Source organism: Pteropus vampyrus, unplaced genomic scaffold (assembly GCF_000151845.1).
Source record: "Pteropus vampyrus isolate Shadow unplaced genomic scaffold, Pvam_2.0 Scaffold77, whole genome shotgun sequence".
NCBI lineage: Eukaryota > Metazoa > Chordata > Mammalia > Chiroptera > Pteropodidae > Pteropus > Pteropus vampyrus.
In genome coordinates this window covers 6211376-6229845 of record NW_011888858.1, presented here as the reverse complement: position 1 = coordinate 6229845, position 18470 = coordinate 6211376, and the positions used below count along the sequence as shown (strand labels likewise).

General features: G+C 34.0%; 1 protein-coding gene across 1 annotated transcript in view; it reads right to left on the bottom strand.

Moving 5' to 3' along the window:
• The window catches only part of FRYL (FRY like transcription coactivator), a 249832-nt gene that overhangs the window by 92709 nt on the left and 138653 nt on the right, over nucleotides 1-18470 (bottom strand). Inside the window, exons 11-17 of the mRNA XM_023532134.1 lie at nucleotides 17030-17128; nucleotides 15923-16024; nucleotides 7378-7481; nucleotides 7068-7176; nucleotides 5389-5475; nucleotides 2769-2940; nucleotides 2193-2325 (exon numbers count right to left, since the gene is read on the bottom strand). Coding sequence (XP_023387902.1) covers nucleotides 2193-2325; nucleotides 2769-2940; nucleotides 5389-5475; nucleotides 7068-7176; nucleotides 7378-7481; nucleotides 15923-16024; nucleotides 17030-17128 — 806 coding nt within the window. The remainder of the gene's footprint in view (nucleotides 1-2192; nucleotides 2326-2768; nucleotides 2941-5388; nucleotides 5476-7067; nucleotides 7177-7377; nucleotides 7482-15922; nucleotides 16025-17029; nucleotides 17129-18470) is intronic.

The following is an 18470-nucleotide window of genomic DNA, read 5'->3' as shown; positions in this document are numbered from 1 at the left end:
CGAATGTATTTAATATAAAAAGAGCACATACAAATCCAGTAAATAATTATCAGCATATAAATAAACAAAAGAATACAGAGATAATTCAGGGGAAAACACAGTAGGCAAGCAAAAAAAGACTTTTGGTAAGTATAAAACAAACATTGAAACTATTATATTTAAATAAATATTATTTAGGTAAATTATAATTATTTCAAATTAATAAATTTTAATTAAATTTAACAAATATTGAACTTTTAATAAATAATTATTAATAGTAATAGTGCTGATATTATTAAATAACCAAATATTGGTTATTTGGGGGCTTATAAGATTAACTAAAAATTTTTATTTAATATCATTTACTAACAATGTTCTTAGAAAACAGACTTTCTCATTTACCAATGTTGGTACTGTCTGTTCTTGTCTTTTTACTTCAGGATTTACAAACACGCACACACACACATTTTTGAAAATCATCTGGTTCCTTCAGAGCCTTGATAACAGTTTAATACTATAGTATTTTCTTCTCGTTATTCATGATTTTATATATTTTAATTATCTAACCTCTTAAAATACCAGTTTTTATTTTGGTCTGTATTTCAAAGTGAGGCTTTTAGTTAATTTATTTTATCCAAATTGTTCTTCAGTTGGCCAAATAATTCTTTTGTAGAAAAGAATTTGGATGATTTAAATGTTTTGGACTTGCTACCGACTTTTAGAGTTTTTATATAGCCAGTCTTATCTTTGCATAGTGACCATATGCATGAATTTCAGTTACCACAATTCAGTTAAATAATACCAGATCCAGCATGGTTGAATTTTTGGTTACTGCACATTAACCATAAGTAACTGCATAAACAAGCTTCCTTGTTAGCTCTTCAGTCCACCAATCATGATGTACATAACAGAAGTACATCATAATCTGTGACCATTCACATCATTTCTTTGAAAGTCTGTTATGATTTGCCACTGCAATTCAGTTATTTGGTTCACATACAAAATAAGTAGTTGTGCTGCTTCCTTTACTCCAGTGATAAACTCAGGTGACATTTTACAAAATTAGATAATCAAAAGGGGAAATTGGCCAATAAAGATTAAAGTGGAGTAAAGAAAGGAAAAGTGCTATCATTAGAAGTGAAATTTGAATCAAATATTAATGGAGTCACAGAAGAAACAGCCGAAGCGGGAATGTTGACACTGCCATCGCTGGAGACTCGACATGTGCATCAGAGGAACTATGTGAGGGCAAACTTATTGACATAAAAGAGGAAAGTGGTTGTGATGAAAAGAATAAAGATTTTCCGTATGAAGTAATGTAGGAAAAATTTCACATTAGAGAAACTCTCAGAGATATTAGTGTATACTAGTATGTAATAACTTTACTTACTAGTATACACTAATATCTCTGAGAGTTTCTCTAATGTGAAATTTTTCCTACATTACTTCATACGGAAAATCTTAGTGTATAAAATCAGAGATATTAGTGTATACTAGTATGTAATAACTTTACTTACTAGTATACACTAATATCTCTGAGAGATCTGATATCCGATTTGGTAACCTAAGACTTATAAATGCAGATATTCATATCTAAAAAAAGTTTTCCCTTATACAGAATATGTAGATACTTCTTAGTGAATAAAAGAAGTTATTGGCATAAAATACACTCTTTTGAAGAAGTCTCTAACAATAAGGAAAAAAGATGCTGGGGTGATAAGCAGTGACAAGGGTAGAGGCCGGGGAGGTGGAGATGGTTGGGATGAGGTACTATTCCAAAAAAATCTACTCATATATTATTCCTATCTTTAGCCCTGATTTCCAGAAGATTTTTTAGGTTTTCTTTTTTGTTTTTTGTTTATTAGGGCTATGAAAATAAGAGCATTTGTTTGGCTTAACAAACCAACCATGTTCACACACATCTGGGGTAACTAGGATTTATCTATCACTCACACAATAAGTGTAAGGCTTTGTCATTGACGACAAACTAGACTGAGATCCAGGATGCCTTTTGCTATCTATACAAGGTCCAATGGCACTTTAAATAATAAAACTGAGCATATGGAAGGAATCACTGTATTAATAACTGTAGCAGATGGCAATATGCAAGAACTCCAGAAGAGAATGCAACAAAACAAGTAAGCAAGAATCAGCCACCTATATTCTTTTATAAAAACTGAAATAGCGACGAAGAGAAACAATTTACTACATACGTAATCATATCTTCAGGCTCCTTATTAGACATCTGCACACTAGTCATACACATCGGTCTCCCAACTTCTTTGTCCAAATGTCTGAGAATACTATCTAATGCTTTTCTCACTTGAGGATAGTAAATTGACATTCCTAGGAGGTAAAAACTTAGTTATAAAATATCAGGAATTAAATTAAAAAGTTATTTTCTATAAAAAATAAAAGCCTATCAATCTTTAAACAACGTTAATTTATTATTGTTACAAAAGAAGCAGTTTCAACTATGAATACTCTTTTCCCTAATGACCATCTTCAGTATATTGGAGAAAATGTGTAAAAATTATGTACAGAACTAAAATTAATTTGAGGGAAGGACAAAATGCAGTAAACAGTATCATATGAGAAAATAAAGATTTAACCTGAAGAATCTTAGCATGACGACCTATAGATATTATCAAAAATGTTCATTTTTGTATCACTGTATACTGGAATAACAATATTAGGCAAATATGTACATTTTAGATTCAATATAAACTTTTACAAAAGAATAGTAAACTGCATCACAAAGCAATGTATTTATTCTAGTTAACACTAACCTATGACTTTTGCTTCTTCATCTGTCAAGGTTTTATTGAGAAAAATTTTCTTCACACGAAGAGTATTTCCTGAAGGAAGAATAACTCCTGTTGTTGGCATGGGAGGCTCACCATCTTTCTGCTGCAAACTGTCTGCTATTACAAGGAAGACTCTGAGGCCTATGTTCATTCTCTTCAGAGAAAAAAGTTTCAAAATAAGGAAGTTAGAGTTTCAGAAAAATTTTTTTCATGTTAAAAATGTCTCATCAAACAGCACTGGGGGATGGGAAAAAGGAGGTCAGAGGGAAAACTAAGCCTTTCTGTTTAACATTTTTTAACTAGTATAAGCACTGGAGTTTGCTTTATTATCAAACTCCCAAATTCCACCCACTCACTTTGGCAGTCAACTGTTTCTCCTACTCTCTATAAAGCTTATTTCAAACCTCTATTCTTCCTCATCGACCTCCTACCATCCCCATCCCTCTCCTCTCCATCAGATGATTTGTCTACTACTTCACAGAAAGAGAAAAACATCAACTTTCTTCAATCTCTCACTAAATTACACATCAGTCTACTCATATCTGCACCTCTTTTTCCTCTCCTTTGCTCCTGTCAGGGTCGAGGGGGTGCTGGTCTTCCTAGTTATTAGATCCCATCTGCTCTTACATTTTCGGGAAATTATACTATCAATTATCCTTCTTTTTGCTGCATCTTCAACACTTCCTTTTCAACTGAATACACCCTATTTCTCTTAACTATACTCATTTACCTTAATGGAATAAGCCCTCCCCCTGTAATACTTCCTTGAAGCAACTCTCACTCATTAGTGACCACACTGCTCAAAACAGTGGGCACTTTTCCTGCACCTTGTTTGATTTTCAGCAGCATGGGACACTGTCAAGTATCCCTTCTCTCCTAAAACACTCCCTTCCTTTGATATTTCTGTGCTATTGCTGGCTGTGTCATCTCTGCCAGCATTTCAAGTTTAACCTCCTTTATCTGGTTATTATATATTAGACTGCTTAAAGAGGAGTTACTGGGCTGCAATCTCAAGTATTTACACTCATACGAAGTCACCCACTAATTTTAAGCCTGACTGACCCTCAGATCCATTTGACATCTCCACTTGGATGTCAAAAAATGCCTCAGATTTGACATGTTCAAACCAAATGCACTTTCCCCTCAAACTTGATTCCTTCTCAATGTTTCTTTTCTCCAGTAAATTGTCTTCTTTCCATCTGCACTACAGTATGTCAGCCCAAGCTGCCATTATCTCTGAGGTACACCAGTGGTCTCTAAAGCAGGTACATGCATCCTGCTGGGTGTGCAAGATAGTTCACTGGAATACAGGGAGAAAATAGAACTTTTATTTACATATTTTTTATTATCTAAATAAGATTTGAGGTTTTAAGCTTTATTCATCTTTATATATGACACAGTACTGGTGCCTTCTCTTAGTCTAAATATCAGATGGTCATGTCACATAGTCATAGAAGACAGCTTGAAGGCAGTGAGAAAGCTCCACAATATACCATAGTTCACAGAGGTGCCCTCATTTATTCATGCTTTCAGAGTATTGCAATTTGTGTGCATTGATTAAAGGAATTAGTAAATACTTTTATCTGGCTTTAATTAAACTAGCTCTCAAAAGCTTAAAAAGACTCCTTAAAAGAAAATACAGACTAAAGATAATCAAAAAAAAGTAAATCATTCTACTCCTAGTATGAGAGTATCAGTGACAGGAAAACTTACTTTAGGAATAAATTTGTTTAATGAAGAAAATATTTTTCAAAATGATGTTCAAAAAAATGTCTTTCATTACGTGATTTTCGTTGCTGAAAACCACATGGAACATATATATAAAATACTCATGTCTTCTCACTTTAAAAATCTGGAAGTAAATATTAACTTATCTTAAAAATCCTATAAATGAGAAGCTTCAATAACTTTCCAACCGATTTATTAACTTAATAAATATATATCTTAAGATTTGACCATGAGGATCAGCACAATAATTTAAAAGACATTTAAAAAACACCTTTTTTTTGCCTTTTTATATTCTCAAATGTCATTAGATTCTGAAAAGCAATTAGCTCGTAAAATATTTTGAAACAATCTGAAAATTTAATGCCTACAGAGTGAATCAGAGTTTACTAGTGAAAAACAGGACCATGGAATTAGAAAATAAGATTTTTTTCAACTTATTAAAAATTATTATTTTAAGCTCTATCTGGGGAAAAGGATTTTTGTCTGTTTTATCTCAACACCTAAAACAATGCCTGACACATTTTAGGTGCTTAATAAATGTTGAATGAATGATATTTATTAAAGAAACCTGATGTTTATATTACTTATATTTATATTGTTTCTATTTGTATTTGAAACCTCAGCTCATGTCACGACTTCTAGAGCCAGATGAGCTGGCTAACTTAGAAAACCTCCACTCTTGGTTATTTTCTACCGTGCCTGAAACTACCATTAAACCAGTCATCAGAAAGGTTAAACAACTTGTCCCAGATCACACTTGTAGTTAGAAGTAGAGCTTCTTACTAGGAATTTGAACCTAAGAGTTCTGATTATAGAAATTGTGCTTTAAAAAAAGGTAGTAGAGGATAGTACATTACTACATATTTTTCTTTACCTCTGGATTAATGGTGAAAGTTTTAGTAGATTTTCCAACACTGAGAAGATCAAATATTATTTCTTTCATTGCAAAATCCAAACGTTCCTAGAAAAAAATAATAAATCCTTTAAACTTGCTACTACGTGTTAGGTTATCATGCTAAGAATTATACGTATAATGGCAGACACAGGTCTGTGCCCGTAAGAAGTTCACGAATCTAGCTATGTATTAGGAAAATATGTATGAATTATAGTTTAAAAATATAAGGATAAATATTTTATTTAATTATCAAATGATTTAATACCCAAACCAAATTAAAAAGTTTTAAGTATTCATTCATCAAAATCATATTTAAACCTAAGTAAAGAAATTTTCAAAATGATGATGAAAGGAAGTCCACGAGAAAAGCTATGCAGCTAACCTGGAGAGCGGTGAGATCAGGCAGGGACAGAAAGGGTGGGGCTACCGAAAGGAAATCCCCAAGGAAAAAATTAATGAGATTAACTGCTATTTGAGTGCTGGTGTGAAGTGATTAATCCAAGGGGATGGGTACCACTTGGGGAGGGCTCGGGGGAGGACAGAGATACAACCTAGAAGCAATAGTTTTCTAAATACTAGATCTAAAGCACAATTTACTTTCATTCATCTTATTGACACATTTATACTTACCTAATTATCATTAGTTCTATGTGCCAATAAATAGAAATGTGTTAATTTTATTTAAATATTCCTTACTTCAAAATAATTACATTATGGACAGCCTAAATCGTCATAGTTTTAGTTCAAAGAGAAGGCAATAAATGTTCTGGAATCAAAACATTTTCCTAAATTGAGGACATAACCCCACCTATGCCTCTCCAGGGCTAATGTTCCAAAATGGAATGTGACCAAAAGCTTAGATTTGCTCACTCAGCACCCACTTAATCCCCTTCTAATAATCCTTCCTTTACTGCAGAGGCTAGAAAGCTAAAATGGTATTTCCCAGGGTGCCTCGTAACAATAGGCTTCAGGATGTGATTTAGACCTTGCTAAGCGGTATACTTATGTGAGTCTTTGGGAACTAGTTAACAGGAGGAGGATAAGGAGGAGAGAGATGACTAATCTATGTTATTGGTGGGGATCATGGCAGCAACATGATTCTAAAGCACCTGTGGCGACTTCCTACTCTGGCAACTATTTGACTGTGGCAGAGGCAGCAGCTTCCTTGATAGCCCAGTTCTGTAGTTACCTCTTAATCATTCAGACTAGTGCTATCGGTGATTCTGTGAAAATATCCTTTTGGGTTCAACTAGCTATAGTGGATTCTAATATCTGTACCTAAGAACCTAGGTTAATGCAGATTATGAAGACAATTTTCAATAAAATCTTTCAAGATACTCAGGAGGTAATTAGTAAATGGACTAGCAGCAGGGTTATGAGACACCTTCGTGATCCTTACTAACCTATGTGCTTCTCCCCGTGGGTCTTCTCTCCTTTTCCACGTGTGTAGATCAATGATTTAAAATTATTTTGTCACCAAAAATCATTAGCATCTTTTATTTTTTACTTTTTACAGCTGCATTCATTTTTACTATCCAATATTAATTAATGTTGTATCATGCTTTTAGATGTGTAACAAATTTTAAGACTCCAAATTATTAAAATAGATTACTCTTATAACTGACAAGGATATATGTATTATGAGGTGAAGCACTCACCTGAGCAATGAACTGAATAATCTTCACAAATATATTGAGAGGTGTATCACGAGGAACCACACTACGTGAACCTTTTGGAAAAAGTGCTGACACTATGCTCATAAGACGACTATAAGAAAAAAAAATTAGTCACAATGAGATAATGAAATTAACAGAACATAAGCAAACTATTCTTCCTATTCTTCATAAAATGTCCAGAGAATTCATATTCCCCCACAAGGTATCTGTAATGTTAACTAAAATTCCATTAGTGTGATATTATTTTTACTAAAATTTTATTTTAAATACACTTTAAAATGAAGGCACTCACCTTTGAGTTACAGTGTTGCTTTCACATTTTATTCTAATTACATAAACCCACAACAATCTGTACAAAGATTCCAGTGCAACTCGAGACATTTTAGGATCTTTATTCTGTTTAGAACAAAAGAGAATTAAAATAAGCTTATTTATTAAAGTACTTGCAGTTATTTAAGATCAAACATATTTCTCTCAACAACTAAAAGCCCTCACCTTATCCTCTTTTTATTCAATCTAAAATAGGGTTAAAAATATAAATATACAGTTGTATATGGTAAGTGTATGTTGGGTTTGGTATATGTTTGGTAGCTACCGATAGCTCAAAAGTAAGCATAAGTAAAAAAATCTTGAGCCATTCCTTATACTCTTAAAACAAAACGGTAAAATATTAGAATTGTATTAGTACTTCTAAGAACTTCAAAATTATATACACATTGACTAACTGATGGTAAATGGTTCACATAACAATAGTGACATAATCCTTCCAATAGATAGAAGGATTACTAATCTAAGCAGTAATTCATTGCAACCCATACACAGTTAAAACCTAAAACACTAAATGCTGTTATAGACATTTGCATTTATGAAATAATGTAAAATATTATTGAGTGATTAATCTTACAAGAGGAAATACGGAATAGTGGGTTAAGAGCATGGACTCTGAAATTAGGAATGACTGGCCAATCCTCACCCTTGGATACTGTTAAACTGCTTGGTGACGTATTTTCCTCATCTCTAAAATGGAAATAATATGATACCTACCTCACAGATTCAGGAAGTAATTAAGTGAAAAGCAACTGGAACACTGCCTGGCATAAGTTAAATGTTCAATAAGTGTCAAGTGTTATACTATCAACATTTTATTATGATCAGAATATTTAAATTATTATTATTTAGAATTAGAAAAGTATTCCATTTCAATCACAATTTGATCGACCTCTTCTTCATACTAGCTATTACAAAAAGCAAAGTTCTTAAATGATCAGTCACGTAATGAGATTTAATTGTGAATACTTAAAATGTAGCTAATCATCAAGTTTTCTAGGAGAAACTCTTAATGTTGGTTGTAGGATGCAATGATTGCTATAAAATAGCATTTATTTCATTTGATTAGGGGAATTTCTTATTGTTAAACAATGATTTTATATATAGCAACAGACAAAAGGGAGTTTTTGAACACTAAGTAATTTTGTCATTCTATTTTGTTTTCTTAAGATACAGAATAATGGACATCTACTACACACGATTAAAAGCAATGCAAAAAAGGTTTAACAACTGAGGGTATTTTTACAAAAGACAACCACTAGAAAATATAATTTTGTACATCTATCTATATAAAGATTTGATATAATTAAGAATATAGTATCAATTACTCTGCTGGTAAGTCTCAACATCAATCTCTCCCTCCATTCCCAAATCTATGATTCTAAATTTCAAAAACCCTCCCCAAACAGTTTTCTATTAATTAGTTACATGTAACTAAAGTAACATATACTGTATATATGTTACTAATATAACAACCAAGATTCCTATGGTACTTTCTTTTCTATCATATCAATTTGTTTTCTATCATTTAAATCCAAGATCTCAAATAACAAAACATGAATTCAATGAGTTTTATGTACACTCCAAATAATACTTTCACATTATTAAATTATATTTTCAAAATATTAATATAAATTAATATATAGTAAATTATATAGTAAAAATATTTAAGTCCAAATCCACATAAAAATTATTCTCATATAAATGATTAATAAAGTTTTTAGATTATCTTATTTTAAGTGCTGAAGTATCTAGCATGAAAAGTAAAACTTGATTCTCAAACTTTCCAAGACGGACTACTATATTTACAAAGCAGACTTACTTTATATGAACAATGCCAAAACAACAAGATGAAAATCAATGATTAATTGTTTATTTGGCCACTACCATGCTGCTATCATGTCCAAATAATAAAAACACCCTAAACTGACCTGAGCCTTAAACAAAGATATATATTTCTCTAGTTACAATTTTGGTCTAATGTGAGGAATCAGATTACATTAACAAAAATCCAATAATTTTAATATATAATAAAGTTTTGATATGTCAGTCAAATATGCTCTTTGGCAGCAATCTTTAAATGTTTACCTTTTTATCTACTGTGAATCTCCCCAAAATAATTTGTTTAAAACCCAAAACAACAGGATAAGAGTTTAAAGTGTTACATCAAAATCATATTTAAAATCTAAGCTACTGTCTCCTTCAATTGAAAACTTTTTAAAGTTTCATTTATAACGGCTAAAGTAAATTAAACAGACTTTTAAAACTGAGAATTCTGATTAAGAGTCAATACTTATTATTACTTCTATCAAATTCATCTTCTTGAGGCCACATTAATATTAAACTTGTAGAATGCTCCTGGTGTGTGTTAATCTTCTTTTACAGTAGGAGAGGCAGGCTTGAATAAATAAATTAGACATGCAGTGCAACAATAGGGTAAAAAAAAAAGCCACACTTGAAGGAGATAAAGCAATATTTTACTTTGTAGCACCGACACAACTCACCTGGAGTGTTTCTATTTGTTTTCTGATACTGTTGTTAGATGGCATCTAAATAAAGCAATGTGAAACAGCAAACATAAACATGAGATGCAGCACATGCATGTTAGATGAAAAATAAGCACAAAACAAGACAGCTCCTCACCAAGGTCTCTATTTAGAAGAAATTTGAAATTTCCAAGACAGTGGCCAGAAACACTAAGGAAAAAAAAATTCTATATTTGGGCATCACGGGATACGTCTATAGCACCCAAACTGAGAGAAAACACTTAAAATTTTAACTAATTTTTCCTCTTAAGTCACTGCAGCTGAGTTCAAACAAGTTTAAATTTTTTAAAAGAAAATAAGTATACACTGTAGGAAAAAAAATCTCCAAATTATTTTTATATAGCATATACTCTTACTAATCCTTTGTCTCTCTCATTTACTCTTTAGAAACTTTAAAACCATTTTTAACATAATGACCTCAGCTGATATAAAAATAGAATGGGGAACTCTCAAATTCTATCTGGAACAAAAATAACAGATTTAACATTTTCAGTGAAAATAAACTGATGCTCTCTCATGTTATTTATGGGCCTACAGGACTAAAGCTCATTTTTTATGGTCACCAATTTCAAACACTAGTATAGTTTTTAAAAACTGCACAATATCTTAGTGTGCCTTGAAAATGTATCACATTTTTTCTTACAATTCTAGAGAATAATGCCTTTTTAACATCCCAGAATTATAGCCAAAATATTTACTTAAAATATTCAGTACAACAACATTCCTTATAGTACATTAAAAGGTAACATGGGACCAGAAAGAGCAAATGTTATGGAACTGGATGGATCTAAATGCAAATCTTGTCTCTATCATGTTTTGGCTCCCTAAACATGGGTTACTTATTTATTTTCTTTCATACTCAGATATAGTAAAAATTAAATGAGATACTCTAGAGGAACTAGCATATAATAAATACTAATAAAATTAATTTTAAAAAGTAGCAGGTCTAATAAATGGAAAACATAGATTTTTTTTGAAATTAAGAGATTACTTGAATCTCAAAACAAATCAATTTAGGTAAGGCCTTTATCTTAACCTATATTTCATATATATATATATATATATATATATATATATATATATATATATATATATATATATATATAAAATAAATAAATTATATCTATCACAACAGAAGGTAGTTTTTCCCTGAATGCTCAGTTCCTTACCTCAACTACACAGCATAGCCACAGTATCCAAAACCTAATAAACAGGAACCAATTCATAAAATTTCTGCTGAATAGAGCCTTAATGTAAGTTAAGGGTTAATGGTTAAGACAACTGTATTCCAAATATTCATGCTAAGTGGCTCTTACCTCCTTTAGCCTGGCAGATTGACATAGCCATTAATGAAAATGAACAACATGCCAGAAATATTTAACAGGAGGTAAGGGTTCAAAGAAAATAGAGCATTTTAAATGAAAGCCTTAAGACAAAAAAATAAAGTAAAATAAAGTTAAGGTACTGCGAAAGAATTGCAAATATGTTAGGGGGAAACGTAGATATATAAAAATAATTCCAACGAGCAACAGAAAAGTTTGAATTGTCATGAAACAAAGCAAATTTCCGGGAACACTTAAATGCATGTCTTAAAATACTTTATTAATAGTATAAAAAAAAAATCGAGCTTCCGATTAAGATGGCAGAGTAGGTATACACTGTGCTCACCTTCTCCTGTGACCACTTCAAAATTAAAACTAAATTACAGAACTCTCATTGAGAATCACTGAAATCTAGCGGAATAGAAGTCCTATAACTAAGGATATACAAAAGAGACTACCTCGAGACTGATAGGAGGGGCAACGATGCTAAACTAGCAGGTCCCACACCCACGTGTGGGAGTTAAAAACTGGGAGGGATATCTAGGCTGCAGAGGACCCCCTGAGGAGCGAAGGGTCCAAGTTCCACACCAGGCTTCCCAGCCCAAGGTTCCAGTGCTGGGAAGAGAAATCCCAATGACTTCTGGCTGTGAAAACCATGGAAGATTGTGGCTAAGTGAGAAAAGGGAGACATTCCTCTAAAGGGTCCACACACAGACTTACTCGCTGACAGAGAGTCGTTATGAGCTCGAGCCCTGGGGGAGCGGCTTGAAAGGTGCCAGGGACATGTGGGGAACAACTGAATTGTCTGGCTTCTAGGGGAGGGCTGGAGTGGCAGCTTTCTTCCAAACAGAAGTGTTGGCAAAAGCCATTCTTCCTTCGTTAAGAACTCCTCCCACCACGTCTGCTCAAGAAGGAGGGTACCATATCTGAGTCTCTATCATCATGGATAACTCCATTTGCCCCACTCTGTGATTCTGAGACCTGGCCCACCCAACATTCAGGCCACTCAAGCCACTTCCAGTAGCTTTTCCATAAAAATAGACTGTCTTGGCTCATGCTGCAGACTTACCTAAAATCTCTGAAAGGTTCACAAAACTCAAACAAGTAGCATCTGGCCTTGGTGTGTCCTATACCTCTTGCTAAGCAGCCCCAAACCCAGCACTATCAGCATCAGCCTCAGTTGGCAATTTAGCCGCTTCCAGGCACCTCCACGCCCAACACAGAGAGCATCCATCTGCAGATCACTTTGTAACTCATAGCAAATGGCCCTAGGCCAGAGCACAGGCAGCAGCTAACCTTGGCCTGCACTAGAGTCCCTCCCAGGAAGCCCCAGAACCAACACACTCAGTGGCCAGCTTCAGACCACACTAGAGCACCACCTAACTACCACCACAAATGACACCCCCAAAGGACAGACTGCGTAGGCACCGAACCCCACTAAGTGAATCCTGTGCCATAGAGTCAGCCCCTGCACAACAGTTCCACCACTGTACTCATGGCCAGTCTTCACAAGCAATCAGTGTGAAAGTCAATCTCTCCCACTGACACGCCAACAGCAACCATGGCTCAACTACAACAGGAGAGAATATACAACCTACACAAGAAACACACCTGGAACACCCGGCTCTGCTGACCAGGGTATGCCCTGGGCCCCACAGGACACCTGATATACAAAGCCACTCTACTAAGCCAGGAGACACAGCACCTTTACCTAATACACAGGAACAAAACAGAGAGGTAGCCAAAATGAGGAAACAAAAAAACATGTCCCAAATGAAAAGAATAAAACAAGCTCCAGAAAAAGAACTAAACAAAATGGAGAAAGGAATCTACCAGATGCGGAGTTCAAAACACTGGTTATAAGAATGTTCAATGATCTTCGTGAGACTTCGACAGAGACAGAAAACATAACAATGAGATAGAAAACATAAAAAAGAACCTATATGAAGAAACAATGACAAAGAACTTCCATAACTTGGCAATGTAAATAGACATACAAGCCCAAGAAGCGCACAGACTCCTGAACAAGATGAACCCAAACAGGCCCACAACAAGATACATCATAAATAAAATGCCAAAGGTTAAAAACAAAGAGAGAATCTTAAAAGTAGCAAGAGAAAAGCAATTAGTTATCTACAAGGGAGCTCCCATAAGACTGTCGGCTGATTTCTCCACAGAAACTTTGCAGTCCAGAGAGGACTGGCATGAAATATTCAAAGTGATGTCAAGCAGGGACCTACAACCAAGATTATTCTACCCAGCAAAGCTATCATTTAGGATTGAAGGACAGATAAAGAGCTTCCCAGACCAGAAAAAGCTAAAGGAGTTCATCACCACCAAACTAGCATTACAAGAAATGTCAAAGGGACTCTTTAAGAAGGAGGAGGAAAAAAAGATCAAAAATATAAATAATAAAATGACAATAACCATATATCTATCAATAATTATTTTAAATGTGAATGGATTAAATGTTCCAAGCAAAAGGAACAGAGTGGCTGAATGGATAAGAAAACAAAACCCTTACATATGCTGCCTACAAGAGGCTCACATCAGACCGAAAGACACACAGACTGAAAGTAAACAGATGGAAAAAGATATTTCATAAAAATGGAAACAAACAAAAAGGCAGAGCATCAATACTTACACCAGACAAAACGGACTTTAAAACAAAGGCTATAATATAACAAGAGACAAAGAAGGACCCAGTAATTCTACTTTTGGGTATTTAGCTGAAGAAACCCAAAACGCTAATTTGAAGCATCATTTACAATAGCCAAGGTATGGAGGCAACCTGACTATCCATCAATGGAGGAAAGGATAAAGAAGTGGTAGTTATGTACAATGGAATACTAGCCATAAAAAAGGATAAAATCTTGCCATCTGCCACAACCAACAGGGATGATTCTAGTGGGTATTATGCTAAGTAAAATAAGTCAGACAGAAAAAGACAAACAATATATGATTCCACTAACATGTGGAATCTAAAAAACAAAATGAACAAAGAAAACAGAAATAAACTCACAAATACTGAGAACATTTTGACAGTTGCCATATGAGAGCAGGGTTGAAGGGACAGGTGAAAAAGGGGAAGGGATTAAGAGGTACAAATTGGTGGTTATAAAATAGTCATGGGAATGTAAAGTATGGCATAGGAAATATAATCAATAACATTGTAATAACCATGTATGTTGTCAGATGGGTACTAGATTTATTGGGGTGATCACCTTCTACGTTATATAAATGTCTAATTACTATGTTGCACTCTTGAAACTAATATAATATTGTATGTCGACTGTAATTTAAAAATAAAAAAAATATTTTTTTAAAAAGCAGAACTGTATTACTCAGAAAATTACCAATTCTCTTTCAGTACTTTTATCTGTATGAATTTTCAAAATGAGGACAGCAAACAGTACACAATGTAATTAAATAAACAAAAACTTATTTTCTGGTTTTAAGTCAGAAAGAGTTTAATTAGCATGATTTTGCCCTGGGAATTTTCATATATAAAGCAAATAGAATATATCAATTCTCATCCAAGCATGAATAATATCAATGTATATCTAGGAGGAAAACAGCTAAAAATGTTTTTCAAAGACTTATATTTTCTGCATACCCTACCAAGAAATCAAGATTATTTTTGAAAATGATGCCTGAAATCATGAAAAAGATAGATAGGATGATGTTGTCAAGTGGGTCATTCTTTAAGTGCAAAAAGAAGAGCCAGTCCTACCTCTCATAATACCACAATAGCTGTCATTTAATCTGTCTGTGCCTTGCTTTCATTGTCTTCAAAGTATAAGGTTTCAGTCTTAACCCTGACTTAGAGGAATAACAGGAAGTGAAAGGTCATGTCTTGTAAGCGGATATTTGAATATATTAATCTATGTATCGACAGTATTAAAACCAAGCGTTCACATGACATGCAGATGAGGAACATCCCCACGTTCTGTCAGTCATGAAATGTGCTCCTGTGCATGGAAGAAAATGAAATCCTGTTAGATCCTGCTAGCAGAGCACCCTGCTGAGGTGATGATCCTTCCAGCTCACACTTTTGTTTTCACTACAAAGAGAGACCAGACATGGACGTGCCAGACAATATTAGTAACAACTGTCCCTTGATCTAAAAATCATTTCAGGAGCTTTTACATCCATGCTGATCCAGTATGACATGTTTAGATTTGGCTGGGCATATGTACATTAAATGTGCTATTAGCAATATTTTATTATCAAGGCTTTTATCATATTATTCAGACTTGAGCTAACATTACTGAATTTTTTCAAAACAAAACACAAAATAAGTATCTGGAGAGTTTTATAAGATTAATCACTACTCTGTAATTCTAAAGAGATTTACTGACAAATATTGCCAGAACTAAGATAATATAAACAACAATCATTAAAAATGTACAATTTGAATTTATAATGTACAAACCAAATTTTCAATCAAAAGTTTATTCATTTCTATACATGATTCCCTATAGATGAAATGAAGTATGTATAAGAAAAGGAATGTGGTAAAGTATTACTATTTAAATGTACCAAGAGTATGAAAAGTTTTTTTAGGTACTATTCAATGTATACGCATAATTGAATATACTACAGTCACTCTTCACAGGTCATAAATAAGATTATGTCTTACCTTTAAATGTGACAAACAGTTCTGTAGGAAAATATGCCAGTTATTTAAAAAAAACTGCTTCTGACTGACACATAAAAGGCAGGTAATTAGTGGATATAGAGCCTGTAGAAGATAGGAAAAAGAGAGAATTAACACTTTCATGAAAAAGCACTGGACTTGTGAATTGTATTTCTTTTATCCTCATAAACAAGGAAACTACAAAACTCTTATGCAGTTTTTCCATTTGCAATAAGAAATATGATCTTTCAGAGAAATCTAACAAAGAATGACAAAGGGCAAATTTTCTATAAGAACAATTCTTTGACCTATCATATCCTCCCCGAGTTAGAGCATGATATTATTTTTTCCCTAGAGCCATTACTCCCTCAATCAGTACAGCAGTTATGAACATCAGCCCTGGGATCAGAGGACAGACTGGCATTAAAGTTTTAGCTTTTTATGTGCCAGGTGTGCCAAGTGTGCCAAGTGTCTGACTTCAGAGAGGATACATTAAGAGCTCTAAGCCTCAGTTCTCTAAAATGTAAAGTAGAGAATAATAATCACACATATCCTATACGGTTATGAGGCTTAAAGCAAGACAAAGGATTCAAAGCACTTAGCTCAATGCCTGGCACTATCAGTGTTTATTATTAATATTAAATTTCTATCTTAAGTGGTCAAATATTTACAGAGAAATCCCTCAAAGTTATATGAAATGGGGGGAAAAATGCCTTAAATTTCTGAAAAGATATAATTAGACAATGGTTGCTAAATAATCTGATGCTTCAGAATGTAATTTATCATCATGTAAAATAAAGGAATTTGTGGTTTAATACAGGGATACATTCAACCTTCTCCATACTATAATATATAATTTAAAGTACCTGTCAATCCAGGCAAATATCTATAATGAACTCTGAATAATCTATCAAATGCAGAGCTAGTAAAATCAAGAATAGGAAGTTCTAAACAGAGCAGGAAAGAAATATTAAAAATTTGCCCTTATATTACACTTTGGATACTTTACAATATCAATTTTTATAATTCTCTTAAATCTCCAGTGAATTCATAAATCAATTACTAAAACTCATAATTAAATATGTAAAGGTTTAAAATGTTTCTCAATACCAATGAATGCTTCTTTCTGGAGCTCAGTTCAAAAGTAGTCTGATAAAGCATCTCCACAAAATTTTTCAAACAGGGAACATTCACTTCATTTTTAACAGCCTAGGTAAAAAGATAATGCAAAAAGAAAAAAATGGTTACAAATGTTAGCTTAAACTACACAAGGATTATAAGAATTTTCTGTAAAGTTTGAAATTAGTTAATAATTCACTGAGACTCTCACTGAAGTACAGTACTATTATGTGCCAAATGATCAAATGTTAAGTAAATAAGATAAACTTGGTCCCTGCCCTGAGAGAATGGCAGAGAATACAGGCAAGTGAACAGGTATAACAGAGGCTATAAGAGGAAATTCTCAGACGAGGCCCCTATGGGAAAACTTTACAAGGAAGTGACATCCAAGCTGAACCCACTATCTCTTATCTGAAAGACTGCAATAGCTCCCCATTGATCTGGACTTATCTCCCATGACTCTGCCCCCTGCACTGGGATCAAGCCACACGAGCTAGTAGCGTCTTTGCCGCTCCTAGAAAAGGATGTTCTTGCTTCAGAACATCTGCACTTGTTCCTTCTGCCCATAAAGATCTTCCCTGAGATACAGAGTTCCTTTAGTTTTTACTTAACAGTCACCATCTCTTTTAAGGTGATGGTCCTTCCTAATTACTCTATTTAAAATTTCAACTCCCTTATCCCTTTGGCAGTTCTCATGCCCCTACCCTGCTTTATGCTTCTCCACAGTACTTACCATCGCCTGTATACTACAGATTTTACACACTAGTTTACTGTGTTTTCCTCAGCAGGAGTACACTCTAGGAGCAAGGAGTCTCCTACCTTGGTCATTGATGCCCTGTGCACAGAAGAGGCCCTGACACACAGAGACAGCTCTCAATACATATAATGTATGAATAAGCTGATTCAAACCAGGCAAAGTGGGGAAGGAGGTAACTAGAGAGGCAAGAATGTGTCTGGCAGAAGTAGCTCTATGTGCAAAGGCAGGTGTTATGGTTTGGATTGTGTCTTCACTCTCCCCTCCCCCCTACAAATTCCTGTGTTGAAGTCCTAACCTCACATACCTCATCATAATGTGACCTTATCTGGAAATAGGTCATTGTAGACGTAATTAGCTAAGTTAGAATGAGGTCATATTGGGGGTAAGGGCTAATCTAACATCCTTAAAAGGAAGAAGATTTGACACAGATACGCACAAAGGAAAGCACCACGTGAACAGGAAGGCAGAGATGGAGACAATGCTTCTAGACACCAAGGAATGCCAAAGATTGTCAGGAAACCACCAGAAACTAGACAAGAGGCATGGAACAGATTCTCCATGAGACAAATTTTTGTTGTTTTAGCCACCTAATTTGTGGTACTTTGTTAGGCATGCCCTAGCATACTAATAAACCACAGAAGCAAATATGGCATAAAGAATTAGGCAACAGAGTAA